Source organism: Manacus vitellinus, unplaced genomic scaffold (assembly GCF_001715985.3).
Source record: "Manacus vitellinus isolate BGI_N305 unplaced genomic scaffold, ASM171598v3 scaffold_4_pilon, whole genome shotgun sequence".
NCBI lineage: Eukaryota > Metazoa > Chordata > Aves > Passeriformes > Pipridae > Manacus > Manacus vitellinus.
The window spans coordinates 12,710,998-12,730,352 of record NW_021940604.1 but is presented as its reverse complement, the minus strand read 5'-3'; the positions used below and the strand labels follow the sequence as shown (position 1 = coordinate 12,730,352).

The window sequence follows — 19,355 nt, the reverse complement described above, 5'->3', positions numbered from 1 at the left end:
ATCAACAAGCAATGAGACAGACATACATTATACATAATATAAAACCAAATCATCTGAAAGTGACAGAACATACTAGATGAGGAAAAAAAACAACAAACAGATAAAATAACTTGAAGGAGGCCTCAACTTCAATACAAAGAAATCAACACAAAAATACACACATCCACATAATAAAAACTAAGTTATACTTCTACATAAATGTCTATTTTAACAAAAAATATATTTAGCTATATAGCTATTAAATGAACCAATGTGTCATGAATATTTGAAAATATGACCAACATCTGTACCTGTGCAGATAGCACTATGTATAGAAATATTAAGGTACTACTCAGGAATTTGCGGAATTTCTTGGCAGTGACCGTAAATTAACAAAATAGCCATTAAAGAAGTGATCCATAGAGTCATTAACCGTTATCTGTATGGACATACTCACAGCTCAGATTGCTTACATATCTTACTGAAATAGTGTCCTATTAACAAAAATAATTTGGTAGCATCAAGCCTGCTTAAAGGAAAGCATACCTCTCTGAGGACTGAAAAGAATGCTTAAAAATTTAAGGAGATATGACAATACATTTAAGGAGAGAAGGGTGGGAACCATGCTGATAGAAAAGAATAACAATACAACATAAACTGATTGTTTTTGAAGACTGATTTGGTCTGCTACTCTATGAAAGAAGCTGCAAATAACCCAATAAAACTAAAAGTTTCACAACAGCAAGAGAAATTTATTTGGGTAGTTTTCTTGCCATGAGCATTCAGGATGATATTTGTAGAAAACTGTTTTCCATACTGCTGTTTCAATGTTCAGTCAGAAAGAAGGTACAGAGGAAAAGTAGATACATTTGTTCTATAGGCTTTTGAGGATTAAGACAGTAAATTTTAAGAACTGCATTAAATGTGCCCTACAGAAGTCAACACTGTACATTAACTGATCATGTAAAGGTCCTTCTGAAACAACACATAGACTATTTGTGTATTTATGCACAAGCTGTCTATGAAGAGTTAACGAGACAACAAGGAGGGAAAAGTTCTATCGCTGAAAAGTTATCTCCATCAATCTCTGTAAATCAGAGTGAAATTTAAGATGTCCTTAATATACCGGAAAATATTGCCACTGCTTCCATTTTCTTCTAATTCAGTTGTTCATGTAGAAAAATAAAATTCCACACACTATTTAGAGTCAGGCCCAATAGTAAGTGGTAAAAAAGTTAATGTATACTTAGTATAAACAAACACTACATTAGACAAATAAAGTGTTAATCTAAAGGACAAACTGCATTTACTGTATTACATACAGGGTTGTATGGGAACGCATGCGGAGAGGTGTCTGCAGTGACATACCCCTTGTGTCTGTAGGGACAGAGGTGTGATACGCCGCTTTTCCCACTCATTTGGGCGTGGTTCGGGTGTGGATTCCATGAAATTGCGCTTGAGCTCACTAATGCTAGCCTGGTGTTTCAGTAAGTCGTCCTGGGTCTTATCCAGGTCCTAGCAACCCGCAACATAAAACAAAGTAGGACAAAACACGACAACAAAAGCAAACTCAACTGGGAAAAAAAAAAAAGGAAACAAAAGCAACCAAACCAAGGAAAGTGCCTTGTGTCTGAAGAGGTGACCTTCGGAAGAGTGCCTTAAAATAAAAAAAGTTTAAGGATATAAGGGACCAAGGTTTTTTGTTTTGTTTCTTTCATATTTTAAAGCAAAGGAAGAATAATGCCATGTATGGTTATTTAACAGAGGGCTACTTTCATCCAAAATATGAAACTATTAGCTCTTTGAAACAATAATAATTTCCAGTAGCTATTTGCTTTCATCTAAAATTTGCAAGTACAAATGCAAATGTTTCAGAATACTGCACAGCTAACATAACTGAAGGTAGCTGTAAAAATAGTTGAACCCAAGGAGCATAAAAATGCATCTTTCTTGCTATTACAAGCTCCATGAAAAATACTTCTGTGAACACAGTACTGCACAGCCAAATATGCAAGCAGCTAACACCTGCTTAGCTTCAGAGGGACTACTCATTGTGCCTCTCATGTAGGCTTAAACTTACTGGAGGAATCAGATTTAAAGACTTAAAACCTGTTATCTGCCAATTCCACATTTAAGAACCTGGCAGCAGATAGACACAAGTAGGAACAGTTTCTGTGCATGGCAATACCAAAAAAATGATCTCTCTGAATTGCACCTCCATAGGCCAATGCCAAAGAAGACACCACAGCGTGAATACCAAATTAGATTTGTGATGACCCATTGAGGCTAAACTGCAGCACCTTGGATTAAATAATTACAAGCTAGTTTTTCACTTTGTACCAGATACAAAGTAGAGGTAAGGTTCAGGAGATATGCAGAAACATAACTGCTCTGGTAATCAGACGAAAATGTATGTGCTTGGCTTTCTTGGAAATTCATTATCCTTTCAATGCAGTGGTTGGGCTTTGGTGGGGGGAGCAGATTTCACCCTGCTTTCATAATGTGTCCTCCTTCCAGTATTCTAGGTCTTGAGAAAAGCCTGTGTTGCCTATGCTCACTCTAACACAAGAAGATTATTTCAGTATTCTGTAGTTAAATTCAAGTTTAAGCCTCCAATTCATTTTCAGTAAAGAATTAAAGGACAGAAGATTAAAATTAAATATTATCACTGCAGACAATTATTAATGAAGTTTTGTCAAAAGAATGTAATCAGAAATAATAATGTAGGTAATGAATCTGGATTTTGTACAAAGATTTTACATACTATTTAGCAGATCATTCTGAAATTTTACTTTAACTCGGTTGGGATTTTTATTATCAGTGATCACAATGCAAAGACGCCTCACATTAGGTCATAAAAAATCCAACCCCCAAATTCATTAGTTCTAATTTCTTTTCATTTGCATATTCAGCCTCAGTAAGGGTTTGGTGCTGCACATCTATTTCCTAATTCTGTGAATAATCCCATGTGCAGTTTGAACACTTGAACCTCTCCCCTTCTGGCAGCTCAGTAGGCTTGTATTTTCACAAGATCACTTTTCATCCTGGACTAACAAATGAGACATTAGATATGTCCTCCTAAAGTCTGTGGTTCCTGACTGAAGTAAAATCTTATGCCAAAGGCATTCTATTATACAACAATCATGTCATTATCTTAAAACCTGTCTTGGCTTGACACAAGGCACATTTCTTGGACTTGATCAAAGCACAGTTATGCAATGCGCACTTCCAGTGCTTTAGTAAGTTATATACAAGCAAATTTTCAATAGTGATCAAAAGCTGCAAAAAGCCATAAAACATTAGTTGGGTTACTGCGATCCATACAACTCCATTTTACTGAACAAAACCACTGACTTTTAAAGAGACCGTTTTTGTGACAAAGGGAATTATTTATAGCCCCATCTGGATGAATGAAGACAGCAGTAGAATTTTCTAAAATATCTTCAGTTATTAGTTTAAGTTATTAACTACAAGTTAAATTATACTGATTATAACTACAGACAGTCTCTGATTAAATAATTGAGATTAGCAGTCTATGTGAAAATTCTTATAATAAAAATCTCTACTTCAGTGACTAAGCATTACTCATGAACATACTGTTCATAGTGCTTTGCTGTTGTGCATCTTCAGTGAAAGCCAACCTTCAGGAAGCAAAAATTATTTTTTGTTTTTCAAATGGAAGTAAAGCAAAGATTTCAGAAGATATTTAAACATTACTTTTGAATAGTTGATCCTTGCATCATTTCTCAATGCTCCTAAAATCAATGAGTGTCAGAACCAGAACTAGTTTTCTATACTTCTATGCTTGACCCTTACTAACTCCTTTTATTCAGCTAATGTATTTGATAAAGGTTGATTAAACTGGCAAAAGCTAGAATCCCTGCTCACAGAAGATGCATACACTGAGAAGCAATGTACAAAAATCCATTTAGAATTGTGAATTGGACCCATGTGTTTGCTTTATCTAAATAGGGCTATTATTCCCAGTTGCCACCTTGAAGACATCTTGCAAAAATATACAAATATACATTCAAGATGAGGTTTTGTTGTGGGGTTTTTTGGATTTGTTTGTTTATTTTTTTTTTAATTTAAACTCAGAAACTAGAATGATAACATGCAACATTTCAAAGCTGGTTTTCCCCATGCACTTCATGCACTGTGTCCATAACAGCCTGCAAGTGACCTCCCATCCCATGCAGCCTGGCAGCCCGTGAGAATGGAGAGTATTTTTCGCATTACATACAAACCTCCAACATTAAATTGCTATGTCTGACATAAATATTTTCCCCGTCTACTCTCAAGGAATTGATCTGTGAAATTAAACCACATACAAAAAAAAAAGAAACATAAAATAGACCAGCAAATAAATAAAAAAGGACCCTTATAATCAGACAGTTTAAAAAAGGAAATAAAATGGTTAGGTGAAAAGGCACTATACAGACAGAACCCATGGAAAATTTAGGGTGCTAACAAGGCAGGCAGCTACGGCCAAGTTCAATTGTAAAAAAGCAACCACAAAAAAACCAACCACCTTCTGCTGTGCTTCCTCCTCTTCGTATTCCACCTATGTGAGCACATGACAAATTATCAAGAAAAGGAAGTGTTAACATACGCCTACAGACTAACACAGAGGCTTCATCTCTTTGTAAATGCTGCAAAGCGTGCTGTATTTACAGACCTTTACTGTTTCGGCCCCAGATGTCGAAATTAAGCGACTTTGGTCTTCTTTCACCTACATTGTTGTAGAATGGTTGAAGTAATTTTTGGCACAAGCGACATGAAAAATGGAAGTTTCACCCTGCATCCCTTTCTTGCTGTACTTTTTAAGTGTTTCTCAGGTGAAAATTTAAGAATGAGTAACAAAGAAAAATGATATGCATAATTTCTATGGCAAGCAACTGAAATTCTGCAACAAGTTGATGGGAAAATGGAATCTAATCCAGGAGTTCTTTTGGGAAAAGTCTAGGGTTCAAATCAAACATTTGAATACTGTATCTACAAACTGTCTCAATATTTTAGGAATGTTGCTGTCTTGGGATTAGTTATTTACACCCCTCTCTTCCTTTTTAGGTGAGTATATTCCTTCTTAAACTGCAATGCACTCTGTTGGAAATGGTAGCTAATCTTCATATCTTCTCTCCAAGTATTCTGAATGCCTTAAGGAACAGCATCCTTTAAAAAGCAAACTACTTCCCAGTCTTTCCACAAATACAAATATCAACTGCTCAGATTAGAAAAGATGCATGTCGAAGTCAACACTCTGCAAGTATGTAAATCTGAAGAGAGGTTTACTTACTGCTCATACTGTTGTATTTTGGATTCTATGTGAATGCACATTTTTGCATTTTTATTAATTTCTGACATCTTGAGTTCTATTTTCTGTAACTTTATGTTACGAATTATGGATTGAATTAGGTTACAGAAACATTGAGAAAATCTTTACAGTCACAGTTTTCATTATTTTAAAAACTTAGACTGGTGTTATAATGACATCATATATTTACTGTGTTTTTAACATGTACATCCATTTAGCAAACTTTGTTAAATGTATCATCAAACAGGCCCTCCTCCTTTTTGGTTCTATAATATTCGGTTTCACATTTCCTGTGAGGATCAAAATAAAAGACCTTTTCCTAGTGCTGTAACATGCGCAGCAGACGTAAGGAAGGGAGGCATTTTGTCAGCCATTCCAGATGATCAGAGCAACATATCAATGTGACTGAGGCTTCTGTACAGCAATTTTAGCAGTGTATTCCAAAGAATGTTCAGACTACAGTGATTCAATCTGACACAAACTGCAACCCCAGCTAATGAATGAAATCAGTCTCCACCTTAACTGCTGCTAGAAATTAATCAAAGCATGTAAAAAAAGAAAAAGTGCCATGGACAGACTCAACTTTGCACACAGCCTTGTAGAGTTGAAACATCTGAAATCTGGAATAACAAAAAACTGATTTGCTGATTTTAAAGTATTCACAGTTTTCTGATTTCAGCTTTTAGGAATTTGATTTTTCAGATCTAAATAGAACTTTGGAGATGTGCATTCCAGTCAATGCACGCGGAAGACATGCATTTTAATACAAATTGATAGTGCAAGTAGAACTTGCAAATAGTATCAAATAATAACATATCTGTTATTACACAGAGGACTTTTGGTATTCAGATTTATGGTCTCGTAAACATTTTGACCTACAAAGCAAGTCCACCTGCAGCTCAGTATCTGTAGAATTGAACGAAATTATGCATGCTGAAGGAAATCAGGCAAAAAAACCACAAGCAAAAAATTATTGACTAAAAATCCCATGATGGCAATTTTTCACAAAGAAGATGCTAAAAAGATACAGATATACACATGTGCGTGCATGTGTGTGTGTATTTATATATATATTTACAGGCATGTACATAGACATATCTCTATACTAGGAAGTGTGCAAAACTGAGCAAGCCTTGGGAAAACAAGCCTAAAAGCCATGTGCAAGTGTCAACATTTAAGCAACAAAATTACACACCTCCTCTTCCTCTGCTCTGTCATTCAGGTCACTGCCATTAGAGCCACTAAAGGAGGTCGCCTTTGGCTCCAGGTAGCAGAGGGACAGAGCAAGAGGAAGGGAAAATGTGAGTGAAAAAGGAATAGACTGGAAAGCAGACAGAAGCAGCACAAAGATAAGGAGAAAAGAGGGGATGAAGGAAGGAGAGGTAATAGGAATATAGTGCTGAAGGCCAGGTGGGAGGAAAGAGATGCAAACATCAGGAAGGCTAGGAAAAGTAATATAGCCATCCTCATCAAGCAGCGAACGGAAACTAAAAGAAAGGCATCTGAAGAAGCTGAATGAGACACGCAGCTCAGTGCTTTTGTAGTCATTTGTATGGATTTTTCCCTCAACAGCAGGGGAGCCTCGACTAGCTAGGGGTCTCATAGATTCAAAGATATTATTTGGTGAAGCTGTTTTTGTTTTATTATGATCTGATGTTTGTTCCACTGAACTGCACTCTGAAATGTCTGAGATGGTAAGGAGGGGCTCTCCAAAGGAATCTTCCTCTGAAATATCTGAAAGCATGTCTATCTCACGGACAGGTGACAAGTTTGTAAGATGAGATGACACAGAATAGATGGGTAGTGATGATGGGTGTATGTGAGTGAGCTGAAGAAAAAAATTCTGTGCACAGTGGAAAATGAAAGCACAACAAAAAAAGCAAGTTTGAAGGCATGTGAAGAGGGAAAAAAAAGAAATTATTAGTTAGTGAAAACTTTTACTTAGAAGAAGGGATAGCTCTACTAAAGCAATAGAAATAAAAACAAAAATTTCCTTGTGTTTTATAAGCAGCCAACTTGTTTACTTCTGTGAATTATGAAAGGAACCCATTATGAATCTTTTGTTCTCAGGCTGTAAAGAACTGTGCACTTTTGAACTGTAATAGTCACAAAACAGATGGAAGCAGACAGACATTCAAAGCTTTGGCAGAAAGGTCAGAGGACAGTGCAGTACACAAAAGGTAAACTGGTATTTGATTCTTGGGTTTATAACTATTTTCTCTAAGACTTTAAGAGAGCCAGAAAGAAAAAAGAAAGATCTGTGCTAGGAAAAAAAGAAAGCTGTTCACAGAATAGGCATGTGTAACAAACCTTATTGAACAGCTTCCTGGAACAACTTCCTGAAATACTGCCTCTTTTTTTTTTTCTCCTCTCCTCTGATTAAAATATTGAAAGATACACAAACAAGGGAGTATCACCATTATCAAGCCCAAAGGCAAAACATAGTCATTTATTTTACCATCTTTCTCGCAAGAAGAAACTGTGTGTCTTTTTTCTAGGCTAATTAAAAGTATTTCAACTTGCCAGTAAACAAAAAAAATGCCACTATGGTATTGTTGTCTTCCTAGACTTGAATGCAGTGGAAACATATGAACTGTACAGAGAAACTCAGCAGTCTCGCTAGGAATAAAATGGGTAGCTAGCTTGCAAAAATGTTTGAAGACAAAATTACTCTTTAAATATTACAATAAGTTCTGGAGAATTGCTGAAAAAGAAATTATCCGTAAGAGAGAAAGAGCAGCAGATTTTAGTTGACACTTTAGGAGAAAATTTTTACATCAAATCATACAAAATCTAAATTTAATTTTTTGACCTATTTCCCTTATAGCTCAAACAAACAAGACAAGTAAATGTGTGCAACAGGAACAGATCACAGTACTCAACTTTTCACAGAAATCTACACCTTAGTCAACATACAAATTTTTAAAGGATGAAATAATTCTGCAAATGGCTACTAAAATAATACTATTACCTATGGTAATTAAATTCAGTCATAATATCTCCAACTTTGTAGTTGGGTGTAGAATGTAGAAAATTCTGTAGTTTGTAGAATGTACACACCTGTGGATATATATTAGCATTTCTTTTTAAAATCTGAACAAACTAAGGAAATGAATAACATTATTTACCCTTTGAAACAGTTATTCAAGAACTCATGCAAGCTTACTAAGAATTCAAATTAGATATATAGCAATAAAAGAAACCCTAGCTCAGTGCCATTTAGAAGTTTGTATTCTCTTTTGCTTACATACACTTACATGAAGGTAAACCCACAGAAAGCACTTGACAATTTTACTTGAATATTTTAATATGATGTTCCGTATGATGTTCAGAAGCAATAGACACTAAATAACCACACATGGACAAACACCACATGAACAAATAATTTTGGTGTGAAAGTCAGCCATACCTTTCCATCCTGAGTCAATTCTAATTGTGGAGTTTTGACTGGGTTTCCATCTTCTTCTCTGCCACCTTCTTTTAAATTAGCCTGACCAGCAGCTTCAGTGTCAATGATTTTATCTCCAGAAGCCTGGCCTCCAGTAGCAGAGAAGTCTCTTAGACTTTGGTCTGAGATACCCATAGGAGCTATTGGAGAACAAAATAATTTTGGTTAATTGGGGTAAGTTGAAACATTTTGGATTTAAGTCTTCTTAACAAAAGTGGTTTATGATGATGTCAGCAATGAGTAATACAAACTACTTACTGAGTGATACAATATTTGTCAGCTTCTTGGCTTTATAAAAAGTCTATGGTTCCCATTGCACTGATACGAACAGCAAAGTGCCCTTGTCGTAAAATGTGCACTTACTATGCAAGGGGAAAAAACCCTCACATTTTCAAACAGGTATTTATCAACTTCTTGATTAGTCTTGGAAAATAAACTGAAGGTATTGTTCTTTGGACTGTGTAAATCACCATTAAAAAAAAAGAAATAAGCCACAGTATTTTGTGGAAATCCACTATTTGAGAGGACTACTTTAATGCAATATAGAAATAGCTATACATATAACTGTAACAGTATTTTTCGCTGGAACCTTAGCACAACTGCACAAAGGGCTCGGTGAGAGTAAGAGCTTCCCTCTACATGCTGGCAAAAAACTGGAAAGTGGAAATACTAAATATGTACACTTGAATATAGTCAAAGCACAAGGGAGTGAAAAGCCTTAAACTAAGGGTGTTTTCCTCTTATTTGATTCAGAGTAATAGGATTGATGAGAAGGATGGCTCTTTTTTTTAAATCATGATGACTGGCTTAGTCAAAATAGTAGTAATGAAATAGAGGACAATTCAATTAAATTAAGAAGCTTTAATAAACACAACTTTGATATAAACTTAATTAATTTAGTAATGTCCTATAATACCTCCATATGCCTTTGCTTTACAAAGTCAAGGTGCAAAAAGTTGAGAGGAAGAGGTGTTTCTTGGAGCACCTTTGAGGGATATCCTCTTCTGAAAAGTCTGAGCTCCATACCAGAGATGCCCTTAAGCTGCAGAGAAGTCAAAACCAGCTAATGGAAAATGTGGCATTTGGGATGTTAGGCTTTCAGGGGGCCTCTATAAGTAGTAAGTTCTCCAACTTAAGCTTCTGATCCCTTCTTGGGTGCAAATAGAGCATTTTTTGGGTGTACATCCCTGAAGTTCCAGAAGTAACTTTTGACAAATCACAGAGTAACTTAGGTTGGAAGGAATATCCAAAGGTCAGCTAGTCCAAACTCCTGTTCAGAGAATGTCCAGTTAAACCAGGTTGCTCAGGGACTTGTCCAGTTGAGTTTTGAGCTTGTCCAAGGTATTTTTTAAACAAAGAAACAAAAATTTCTTACTTGTAACTAAAATTTGCTGTGTCTTAACTTGCAGGCAGTCCCCCCTGCCTTATCACTGGGCACCTCCAAGAAACACACAACTCTGTCTTTATGTTCCCTGTCAGTAGCTGTAAACAGCAATATGTCACTACAGCCTTCTTCTATTAAAGCTGAAAGATCACAGTTCCCACAGTCTCTCATATATCACAGGCTCCTGGCCAGCTTTGTGGCCCTTACTGGGCTCCTTGTAATATGTCACTGCCCATCTAATACTGCAGAACCCAAAGGTAGACACGTTATTTCAGGTATGGTCTTCACGAAGTACTGAATAGAGAGGGATAATAATTTCTTCTAATATGCCAGCTGTGCTCTTGCTAATACAACCCAGGATACAGTCGGCCTTCTTTGCTTTAAGGGCACAGTCATGTTGACTCATGTTCAACTTGTTCCGTGGGAATCCTCAGATCCTTTTGTGCAAAACTGCTTTCAGAGCAATGTTTCATGACATTCAAAATTTTGACTGTGATGCTTCTGTAAGAGTGAAAGTTTGGGCCTGAACACACGTGCACACACGCCTGTATTCTGCAGATGATGTACAATGGATCCCAGAAAGTCTTGATTATACAACCTCTGAGAGCTGGGTAGAATTTAAATTGTTTCTAACCAAAAGAAGAAGAGGAACTAAACCAGAGTCAGACAGTAACACTGATGTGGTGACAAGACTTTTGGTTGCCACATGGACTCATCACATGCTGTCAGTGCAAGCATGTTTGTCTCTTATTTTTACTTTGGTTCTCAGAAGGTAAGACGTGGTAGGTATCCCAAGCAAGTGTCAGAGTTTGTTCATTTGTCATAGTATAGAAGAATGAATATTTGCAGAAGCAAAACTCTTGTAAGTAGAACATTTTTTTAAGAAAATAAGGTGCAGTTGACAGCTCAGTTGTAGCTAAACTTACATCATTGTTATGGTTCACTTTTATTTCAGTGAAGCTTCACATTATTTTGCTGAAGAGTTATTCTATTATATATCATTACAGAAGTCATTTAGAGTAAGACATGTGCTTATACATCTCTCACACATACTGCTGGCACAGTTGCCTTTGAAAAGAATGCCTGTTTCCAATAAAGGAAACCAGACGGTATTTCTGCTCAAAGAAACCAAACTCTAGTAATGACAAAAAAACTCCAAACCCTTTAGCTATTCAAAGTCAACATAAAAAATTTTAACTAAACACTAAGGTATTGAATAAATATACAAGAATAGCAATATACTGAACTAAATGATAGAAAACTAGGAAAAAAACTTGTTCATCCTTTTATTTTTATTGTAGAGACACTCAGGCCAACCTAGATCCCAAAAGATGCCACTGACCAAACAATTTTTATTAACAGCCTATAATGCATACCTATCCCATAAAAAAAGATATGAGTAGTGTACACAGATGCTATGTACCCAGTATAGAATTCTCCATATATTCACAGCAGTGCCATACAATTTAGGCAGAGACTTAACTTATTGTTTAGGTCCCCTAACATTGATAAATACATAAAGTGGCTACTCCTCACACATCACCCATTAGAAACTGAAATTCATAAATTTTGTCAGTTGACCTTCTGGCCATCCATAATATCGATATTTTTGAATGTTGGTCAGATCAGAGTGACAGCACACAATGTAATCATTACACCAAAAAAATATGTCAAATTTCATACCTCCATCGAGGCTTCTGGAAACACGTTTGCTTGACGTGCGTTCAAAGTACGGAGCTGGTCTGTCTATGAGGTTGCTCGCCTGCCGTGTCTGTGCTTGCGTACGTCCACTGTAGCGGAACTTGGAACCCAAGGTTAGAAACTTTGCTTTTGGAGGCTGTTCCGGTGATACAAGTCTAGAAAGAAAGTATGAGGAAAGTCAGTTAAAAGGGCTTTATTTTAGGTATTTAATTAGGTACTTTAAAGCTAGTTATTGTATTCCAGCTTCAGTTCCACGTGCATAATTTGTGGCCTCGAAGAAAGGATTCTACTGCAAACTCTTCAAAGACCTTCCAAAACAATGCATGTTATTTACTATTTGCAGTTGGAGTTGAAGTGACACTGATAACCATCACATTTTTCCACAGTATGACTAAGCATCTGGGATTCTCATGGTGCTATCTTGGTTAAATTCTATTTTTTTGTAGAAAGCCAAGGCCATTATAGGTCCATGCAGAATACCTCTCAGATCTCTCTCCCTAGAATGTTACTTATAGTAAAAACTGTACGTTTCACTTCCACTGTCTTTCCCATATTCTGAGGTACCAATACAGCACTTGTTCCTCAAAGTTAGGGAATAGCATCTCAAAGTTGTATAGAATGCTGTATCAAGTGCAAAAAGACTGAGATGGCTTGAGAGTTGTGACCAAACAGTAAGTAGCCTAACAGTTTACAGTCAGACTGGTTTCTTCACAAAGTCATTTATACATTTACATAGGTTGATGTTTGCTGGATATAAGGAGTGGGGGGAAAAACATACTGCGAACGGGGTGAAAAAGAGCTTCAGTTACTTGTACTGTTAATGCTGGGTATGTATGTTTGTACCTTAAATATTGGAGTCAATGTCAAGAAAGTCCAAGTACCAATGTGGCAGAATTGGCTGTAAGAGATTCTGTTTTGTTCCCCCAGGTTTTGACATCACATGAGTTTGAAGACAGGTCCTCTATACCTCCCTGAATTTCCTTTAGTCTGAGGATTTCGAAGTTCATATTCATCTAACCCTCATGGTTTGTACTTTGTTTCTGAAATCTGAGCCATCAACTGCAACACTGATGATACTGTTTGTACCTGTGCCATCCTTGTTGATAAGATAAACAGTCATCACTGCAAGAACTCTTCCCAGTCCCACTTCTCTGGCAAGGCCTTTGATGTCATTTCCTGGATCAATGTAATGCTGCAAATACATGCTCACCCAGCACGGCAGTCTCCATGGCCTATTCTCTCTCTGTATAGAACTATCAGATTATTGCAAATAGAGCTTTCTGATTTGAGGATCTGCAAAGAATGAGCAGCTCACTGAACATCAGCTTCTTTCAAGCAGAACCAGCAATTACTGTGCCCTTTGCACTGAGGATGGCACAGATTAGAAAGCCACACTTCAGAGTATGCTGACTTTGTTCTCTTCTTTTGAAGCATTTGCACAGGAATATCTGTGTCAGTGGAATCTGATCAACATATGTTAAAACAGTATCCAGTACTGGGTTCTGAAAACTATGACAGTTGTTCTAAAGATACGTCAGTAAAATTGAAGAGTTTTCAGATACCTAGCAAAAAAAGACAGTGAGCTACTATGGTGAGTTGACCCTGGCTGGATACGAGAGTCCCACCAAAGCCACTCCCCTTTCTCAGCTGGACCAGAAAGAAAAAGATACAACAAGAAGCTCATGGGTCGAGATGTCATCATGAGCTAAACAGACTCGACTTGGGGAAGAATTAATTGAATTTATTATCAGTCAAATCCGAGTAGGATAATGAGAAATAAACCCAATCTTAAAAATACCTTCCCCCTCACTTCTCTCCTTTTTCCCAGGCTTAATTTTTACTCCTAATTTGCTCTACCTCCTCCTCACCAGCAGGGCAGGGGGACAGGGAATGGAGGCTGTGGTCAATTCATCACACGCATCAGTGTCTCTGACGCTCCCTTCTCATAGGGGGCAGGACTCCTCATGCCCTTCTTCCAGAGTAGGGTTCCTCCAATGGGAGTCAGTCCTCCCAGTATGAGCCCTTCTCACGGGCTGGAGTTCTCCTCAAACGACTCCAGCAAGGGTCCCTTCCACAGGGTGCAGTCCTTCAAAGAACAGGCTGTTCCATAATGGGTTCCCCATGCCATCAAAAGTCCTGCCAGCAAACCTTCCTCAATGCAGGTCTCAGCCTCCTTCAGGCATCCCTCTGCTCCAGCATGGGGTCCTCCACCGGCTGCAGGCGCATGTTTGCTCCACCATGGACCTCCATGGGCTGCAGGGTGATAGCCTGCCTCACCATGGTCTGCACCAAGGGCTGCAGGGGAATCTCTGCTCTGGCACGTGGAGCATCTCTTCCTCCTTCTTCACTGACCTTGGGGTCAGCACAATTGCTTCCCTCACATATTCTCAGTCCTCTCCCCAGCTGCCACTGCTGTTGCACAGTAGCTTTTTCCCCTTCTTAAATACATCAACTCTGTCACCAGTGGGCTCAGCCTTGGCCAGCAGCAGGTTCATCTTAGAGCTGTCTTGCATTAGCTCTATCAGACATAAGGGAAGTTTCTGGAGCTTCTCACAGAAGCCACCCTTGTAGCCCCCCCACTACCAAAACCTTGCCATGCAAACAATACAGCTCAGTAGATTACCGTTTTCTCTAAGAGAGTATGTTTATGGTTTTGCAATAGCACTAGCCAGAAGGATCCAATCCCCCATGCCTAAGGTGCACCTGAATCTTAATCTGTTCCAACACATTTTTAAAGAAAAGAGTTCAAGACAAACTCATCCACCCTTCTGCACTAAGGCCGCTTATGTAATAACACTGCAACTATCTGGAGCTTCACTTTCATTGCTTCTGTAAAACAGTCTTTCTCCCCATTATTTCCAAGAGAGAATGCATTATGAACTAAGAGGAAGAAGGCTAAAAGGGTTTTTCCAAGGTTCCTTCTGTTCTTGATTTTCCAGTTTTGGCAAGGCTACAGCATTAACTGCCATTTTTATCTTCCACCCTGCTGAGATAAACTTTTAATCTTTTAATGTGGAAAAAACAAGAGAACTAATTACTTCCTGATTAAGGGCACTTGAATGGATTTTTTGTATTACAGGCTTAATTACATAAAATAACTGAAAACTATGCTTTTACCACTTTATGGTATTCTGAGGAGACACAAACAATTGTGAAAATTTCAAATAAAATCCCATAAAGTGTAAATATAAGCAGGTTTCTGCAGATGCTGGTTAAGATCCAGAGCTGCCAGCTGAGCTTACCTCAAAAGATTAATGTAGATATATAGTCTGACTATATTTTTGAAGTAGATTGCTGCTCTTTGAAAATGGTACTGGAATCCCATGAGTTTGAGCTGATAATAAGTGATACAATGCCTTTTGGTTGTCATTTTCAATATTTCAATATTTCATTGCAACTTTTTTAAATAACTTCATATATTGGCTGAATTTCCTACACATAAGAAAATCTATCTTAAGGTGGTTATTTGAGAAAAACTGAAACATTACATAAGACAACACAAGGAATCTTACCATGTTATACAGGGCATGCTAAGAAATTTGAAAGCTAAAAATATACATCTAAACTGTATACAATTTACTGTGTACACACTGCAGCAGTTGCTTTCTGCTTTTTATCTTTGGAGGAAAATAGAGCTGGATTTATTTTACTGTTTTTAAATCGGGATGAGACGTTGTGAGGATTTTCCGTCAGATGACATCAGTGGAGTATATGGATTTTACAGAATAGTTGATGTATTTATTACATAATTCTTGTTGTAATGTCATTCCTGGTTAGGAAAAGCCACTTCTGATTGGAATAAAATCCACTTATTTTTATTATGTCAGAATTTCTGTAATAAGATCATCTTATACCTATTAATGCTCCTGGAAACTTTCATACTTGCAAATGGTAGTGGTCAGTTTAGGATTTTTGACTTGAATAAGATTTGTTTTTTCTTTACTCAGATCTATTTTATTACTATAAAACTAGGTTATACAGTTTACCAGCAAAGTAAATCACCGCATGAGTTATTTGAAGAATATTGATAAAAACTTTTCATTGTGCACAGAACTGCATGCTATTTATAGTAATGGACACCAGCCAAAGCAGACTTCAAATGTTCAAGAAGAATAGAATGCTTGATTATGTTAATTAACATAGCTAATGAATTCTATCAACATGAAAAAAAAAAGTCTCTGATCAGGATTTAAAATAGAAGTGCTTCTAAATTAAGCATTTGAAGACTGATTTATGCTGAAATTTGCCAATATCAGAATAAATTCCAACATTGCATTCGAGATTATGCTACATTCAATGAAAATCTGAATACTGAAAGTCATCCAATAAGACAGTTCCAGTAATCAACTACTTAGGTCTCCTGGTCTCCAAGTTTTCTGAAGTTCTCAATCTAGCAAGTGTATTCAGTAACAGGATTGCGTCTACCTTAAAACACAACTTCTTTTTTAAAACAAACAGGCTACTGATAGAGAAAGCTTACCCTTCACATACCCTAGTTACTGTGCTTTAAAGCAAGAAACTTGGATTTAATGCCTATCCAATCCATAAGAGATTCAACCTACATCTGTGACTCCTAGGCTGCATGGGGTACATGTACTCCCTCATGGAATGTGTGTTATTATAAAAATCAAATGAAGATTCTTTAATTTCCTTTTCCCTGGAAGAAGCAGACTGTGGCTTGTTGTTAAGTGCTCATTTACAAATAGTTGATAGTTTCAATGACCAATTCAGAATTTTTTGGTGTTCCTCATTTGCTGGGGAAAAAAATGCAGACTATAAACAATAGTCTATTTTTAAAGTTATTATCTTTAAAATGACTGTGAACTCAGCCCAGCTCATAAATAAGGAAAAACTCAGCTGCAAGCATTTACACTCAGCAGAGTATTCAAGTTAATTGAATATTAACATTAAAGCTAATTGAATGAAGATTACTGTCAAGCCCTGAGAGCTTCTTGTCAAGATGTAGAGTAGCTTTCTAGATGGTCATTCTGCAGAGTCAATCTCTCAGGAAATCTTATAACAGAACCATAGAATGAGTCCGGTTGGAAGGGACCACGATGGGTCATCCAGAAAACTCTTGAATATCTCCAGTGATGCACAATTGCTTGTTTAGCTCCATCCTGTTAGCACTCTGAAAGTTTTGATAAAGCAGTTAATTGTACTTGCGACTTTAAGAATTGGTAATTTGGAGTCAGTGATTGTCAGGGTGTCTTCTAAGAAGTGTTACTGGACTGAAAAATTAGGGGCAAAGATGGGGGAAATCTCTGCTTTCCTCATATCCTTTAAAATGGGGGAGCATACCTTGTTAAGTGGGGGAAGCAGAGAATTATCATTTACCTGAAGAAAGTATGGTGCTCCACACAAACCTTCCATAACCTTTTAGCTGCCCGGTGGTTTGGCAGTTTGAACCCAATAGTGCTCTCAAACTGTTCCAGCTAGAAAGAATCCACAAATAAATTAGTGCATTTCCTTAAGCTGGCTATTAATTAATAGGTAGAGTTCAGATAGTTCCATTACTGTATCAAGCTGTAACATTCTTGTCATGAGACTTCATAAGATTAAAAAAACATAAATCTAAAAAAGATCAGAATTTCCAGCCTTTTAAAAGAATTATACTTGTTGGGCTAAGTCATAATGGGTAATAATGACATAATCACTTCCTAATCTGTACTAATGATTCTTGAGAAATCAAATAATACTTCAGTGTTCCTTGCTGATTTTCTGACTAGTTGACCAATGTACTTAAACTGCATGAAGCAATGGTACTGCAGGATGTGCTGCACACTTTCCTTGGATTTAATAAGAGTCTGAAATGCATACTGCAGTGTTAAGATTATATGATCTGTTTCACTGTATAACAGTTTCTTAGCAAAAGTATTTCATCTATGCACACCATCAGGAACTGCAAGAACAATACATCTGTGTTCCAAAACTTACAAAACTACAATGCTAGTATTGTAAAACTGGTCTGACTTCTCTTTTGTTTTATTTATTCACACAGTAAAAGCTACCTTAAATATTTTAGAGCGTAATCTGAAAAAAGTATTACAGTGTTTGACATTTTCATTTTTTGTTAAATTTCCAGTTACAATGTGTTCAAAATGTAGCCTCCTGCCCCCCCCCCCAGCAACTCTCACAAACTTTTGTGGGTAACTGAAAAGAAAGTTGAATCCACAACTTCCACAGCAGCTAACAGGGTTATAACATCCTACAGGAACTCAAGCCTTTGGTTACAGCCACAAACTAGATTTGCTGACATTTGGTGAAGAGGAAGAGAAGCTGTCTCTCTCCCAGGACTGCAGGTTTGTATAGACAGTAAAAACATGGCCAGTGTAACTAGCTTTCTACGTTAAAAAAACCATAAAATTACAAGATGGCATCTATTAACAAAAGAAAACAGATTTTCTTCTTGGTTTGCATTTACTAATCACGGTGTTTAATACAATCAGTAGAATCTGAAGAGAAAAAAACACTCCTAAGTTCTGCTCAAATCCCTCATAAGCTTCTGAGGGCAACTGGGGAAAAAATGAGGATGCTTTCTTTTTGCTGAATAGAAATGATCTCACAAAAGAAATAAGACAGAAAGATGCTACTTACTTCTGCTGGCCTGACTTTGATATAGAAATTACTTCTCTTGTATGAAATCTTCAGAATTTTTGGCCAAGCGAAGCGGTTTATCCGGAGTCTATCTTTGTAAATCAGCAGACCATTAGCACATACACCCAGCATGATATCCACACCTTCAGAATCCTATCATGTATGAGACAATTTCATAAAAATCAGTTTAATAACATTCCATACAATTATTGCTGACGTACCTAGAGGGAAAATAACGTAACTGGGACATGTTTCATATTCCATCCTGGAAGACTGACAATGAGATTCTTAAATAAAAAATAGCCAAGTATATTAATTTTTTAGGAAAGGCTTCCAACTGAATGTTTTTGGCACTCATAGGCCAAAGCATATGCCATAGTTCTGGGAAATTCTTCAATATTCTGGTAATAGGGACTAATTTAACAACATAAAAGCAAGGAAGGGTATGGTCAGTGTGTGTGCTACCAATAATTTCAACAAATATTAAAAGAAGAAAAATTAAAAATAGGCCTTTCCAACTTAAAGCAGTCAGTGTAAGTCTGAACAAGTTGGTGATCAAGGTGATCTTTTACAGTCACCTACTATTCCAGTAAAGATACAGGAAGTAACAGAAAGGTTTCTGAGCATTCCCTTCCACTGACAGCATCTGATGCAAGTTTTACAGGCCAAAAAACTAATCACTTACTGATCATGCTTTGATACCCACACAATACAGCAGAATCTCATGTCCTTCCCAACAACAAAACAACTACATCAAATGCCAACACTGTCATCAAGAAGTCGCTTCACCGGCATAACTAACAAAACAAAATTAAACAACATTTCTCCAGTACTTAGAAGTCTTGTTTTCCTTTTTTAAATGTATGACTTATATGTTTAACATACCTCAGTTTCCTAATGATTTGAGGTTCTGGATTTGACCTACCCAGAGA

The 19,355-nt window shown here is 37.0% G+C and overlaps 1 protein-coding gene across 16 annotated transcripts in view; it reads right to left on the bottom strand.

The window, feature by feature from the left end:
* The window catches only part of EPB41L2 (erythrocyte membrane protein band 4.1 like 2), a 116,666-nt gene that overhangs the window by 17,189 nt on the left and 80,122 nt on the right, over nt 1-19,355 (bottom strand). For 10 of the 16 annotated variants that reach the window (XM_018077951.2, XM_018077962.2, XM_018077955.2 and 7 more), the window contains 6 exons: nt 18,424-18,576; nt 17,164-17,261; nt 11,809-11,981; nt 8,703-8,881; nt 4,227-4,289; nt 1,348-1,494 (listed from right to left, as the gene is read on the bottom strand). In XM_018077951.2, coding sequence (XP_017933440.1) covers nt 1,348-1,494; nt 4,227-4,289; nt 8,703-8,881; nt 11,809-11,981; nt 17,164-17,261; nt 18,424-18,576 — 813 coding nt within the window. Of the gene's footprint in view, nt 1-1,347; nt 1,495-4,226; nt 4,290-4,509; nt 4,544-4,657; nt 7,137-8,702; nt 8,882-11,808; nt 11,982-17,163; nt 17,262-18,423; nt 18,577-19,355 lie in introns of those variants that run through there. The other 6 variants (XM_018077958.2, XM_018077959.2, XM_018077965.2 and 3 more) reach the window with 2 other exon arrangements.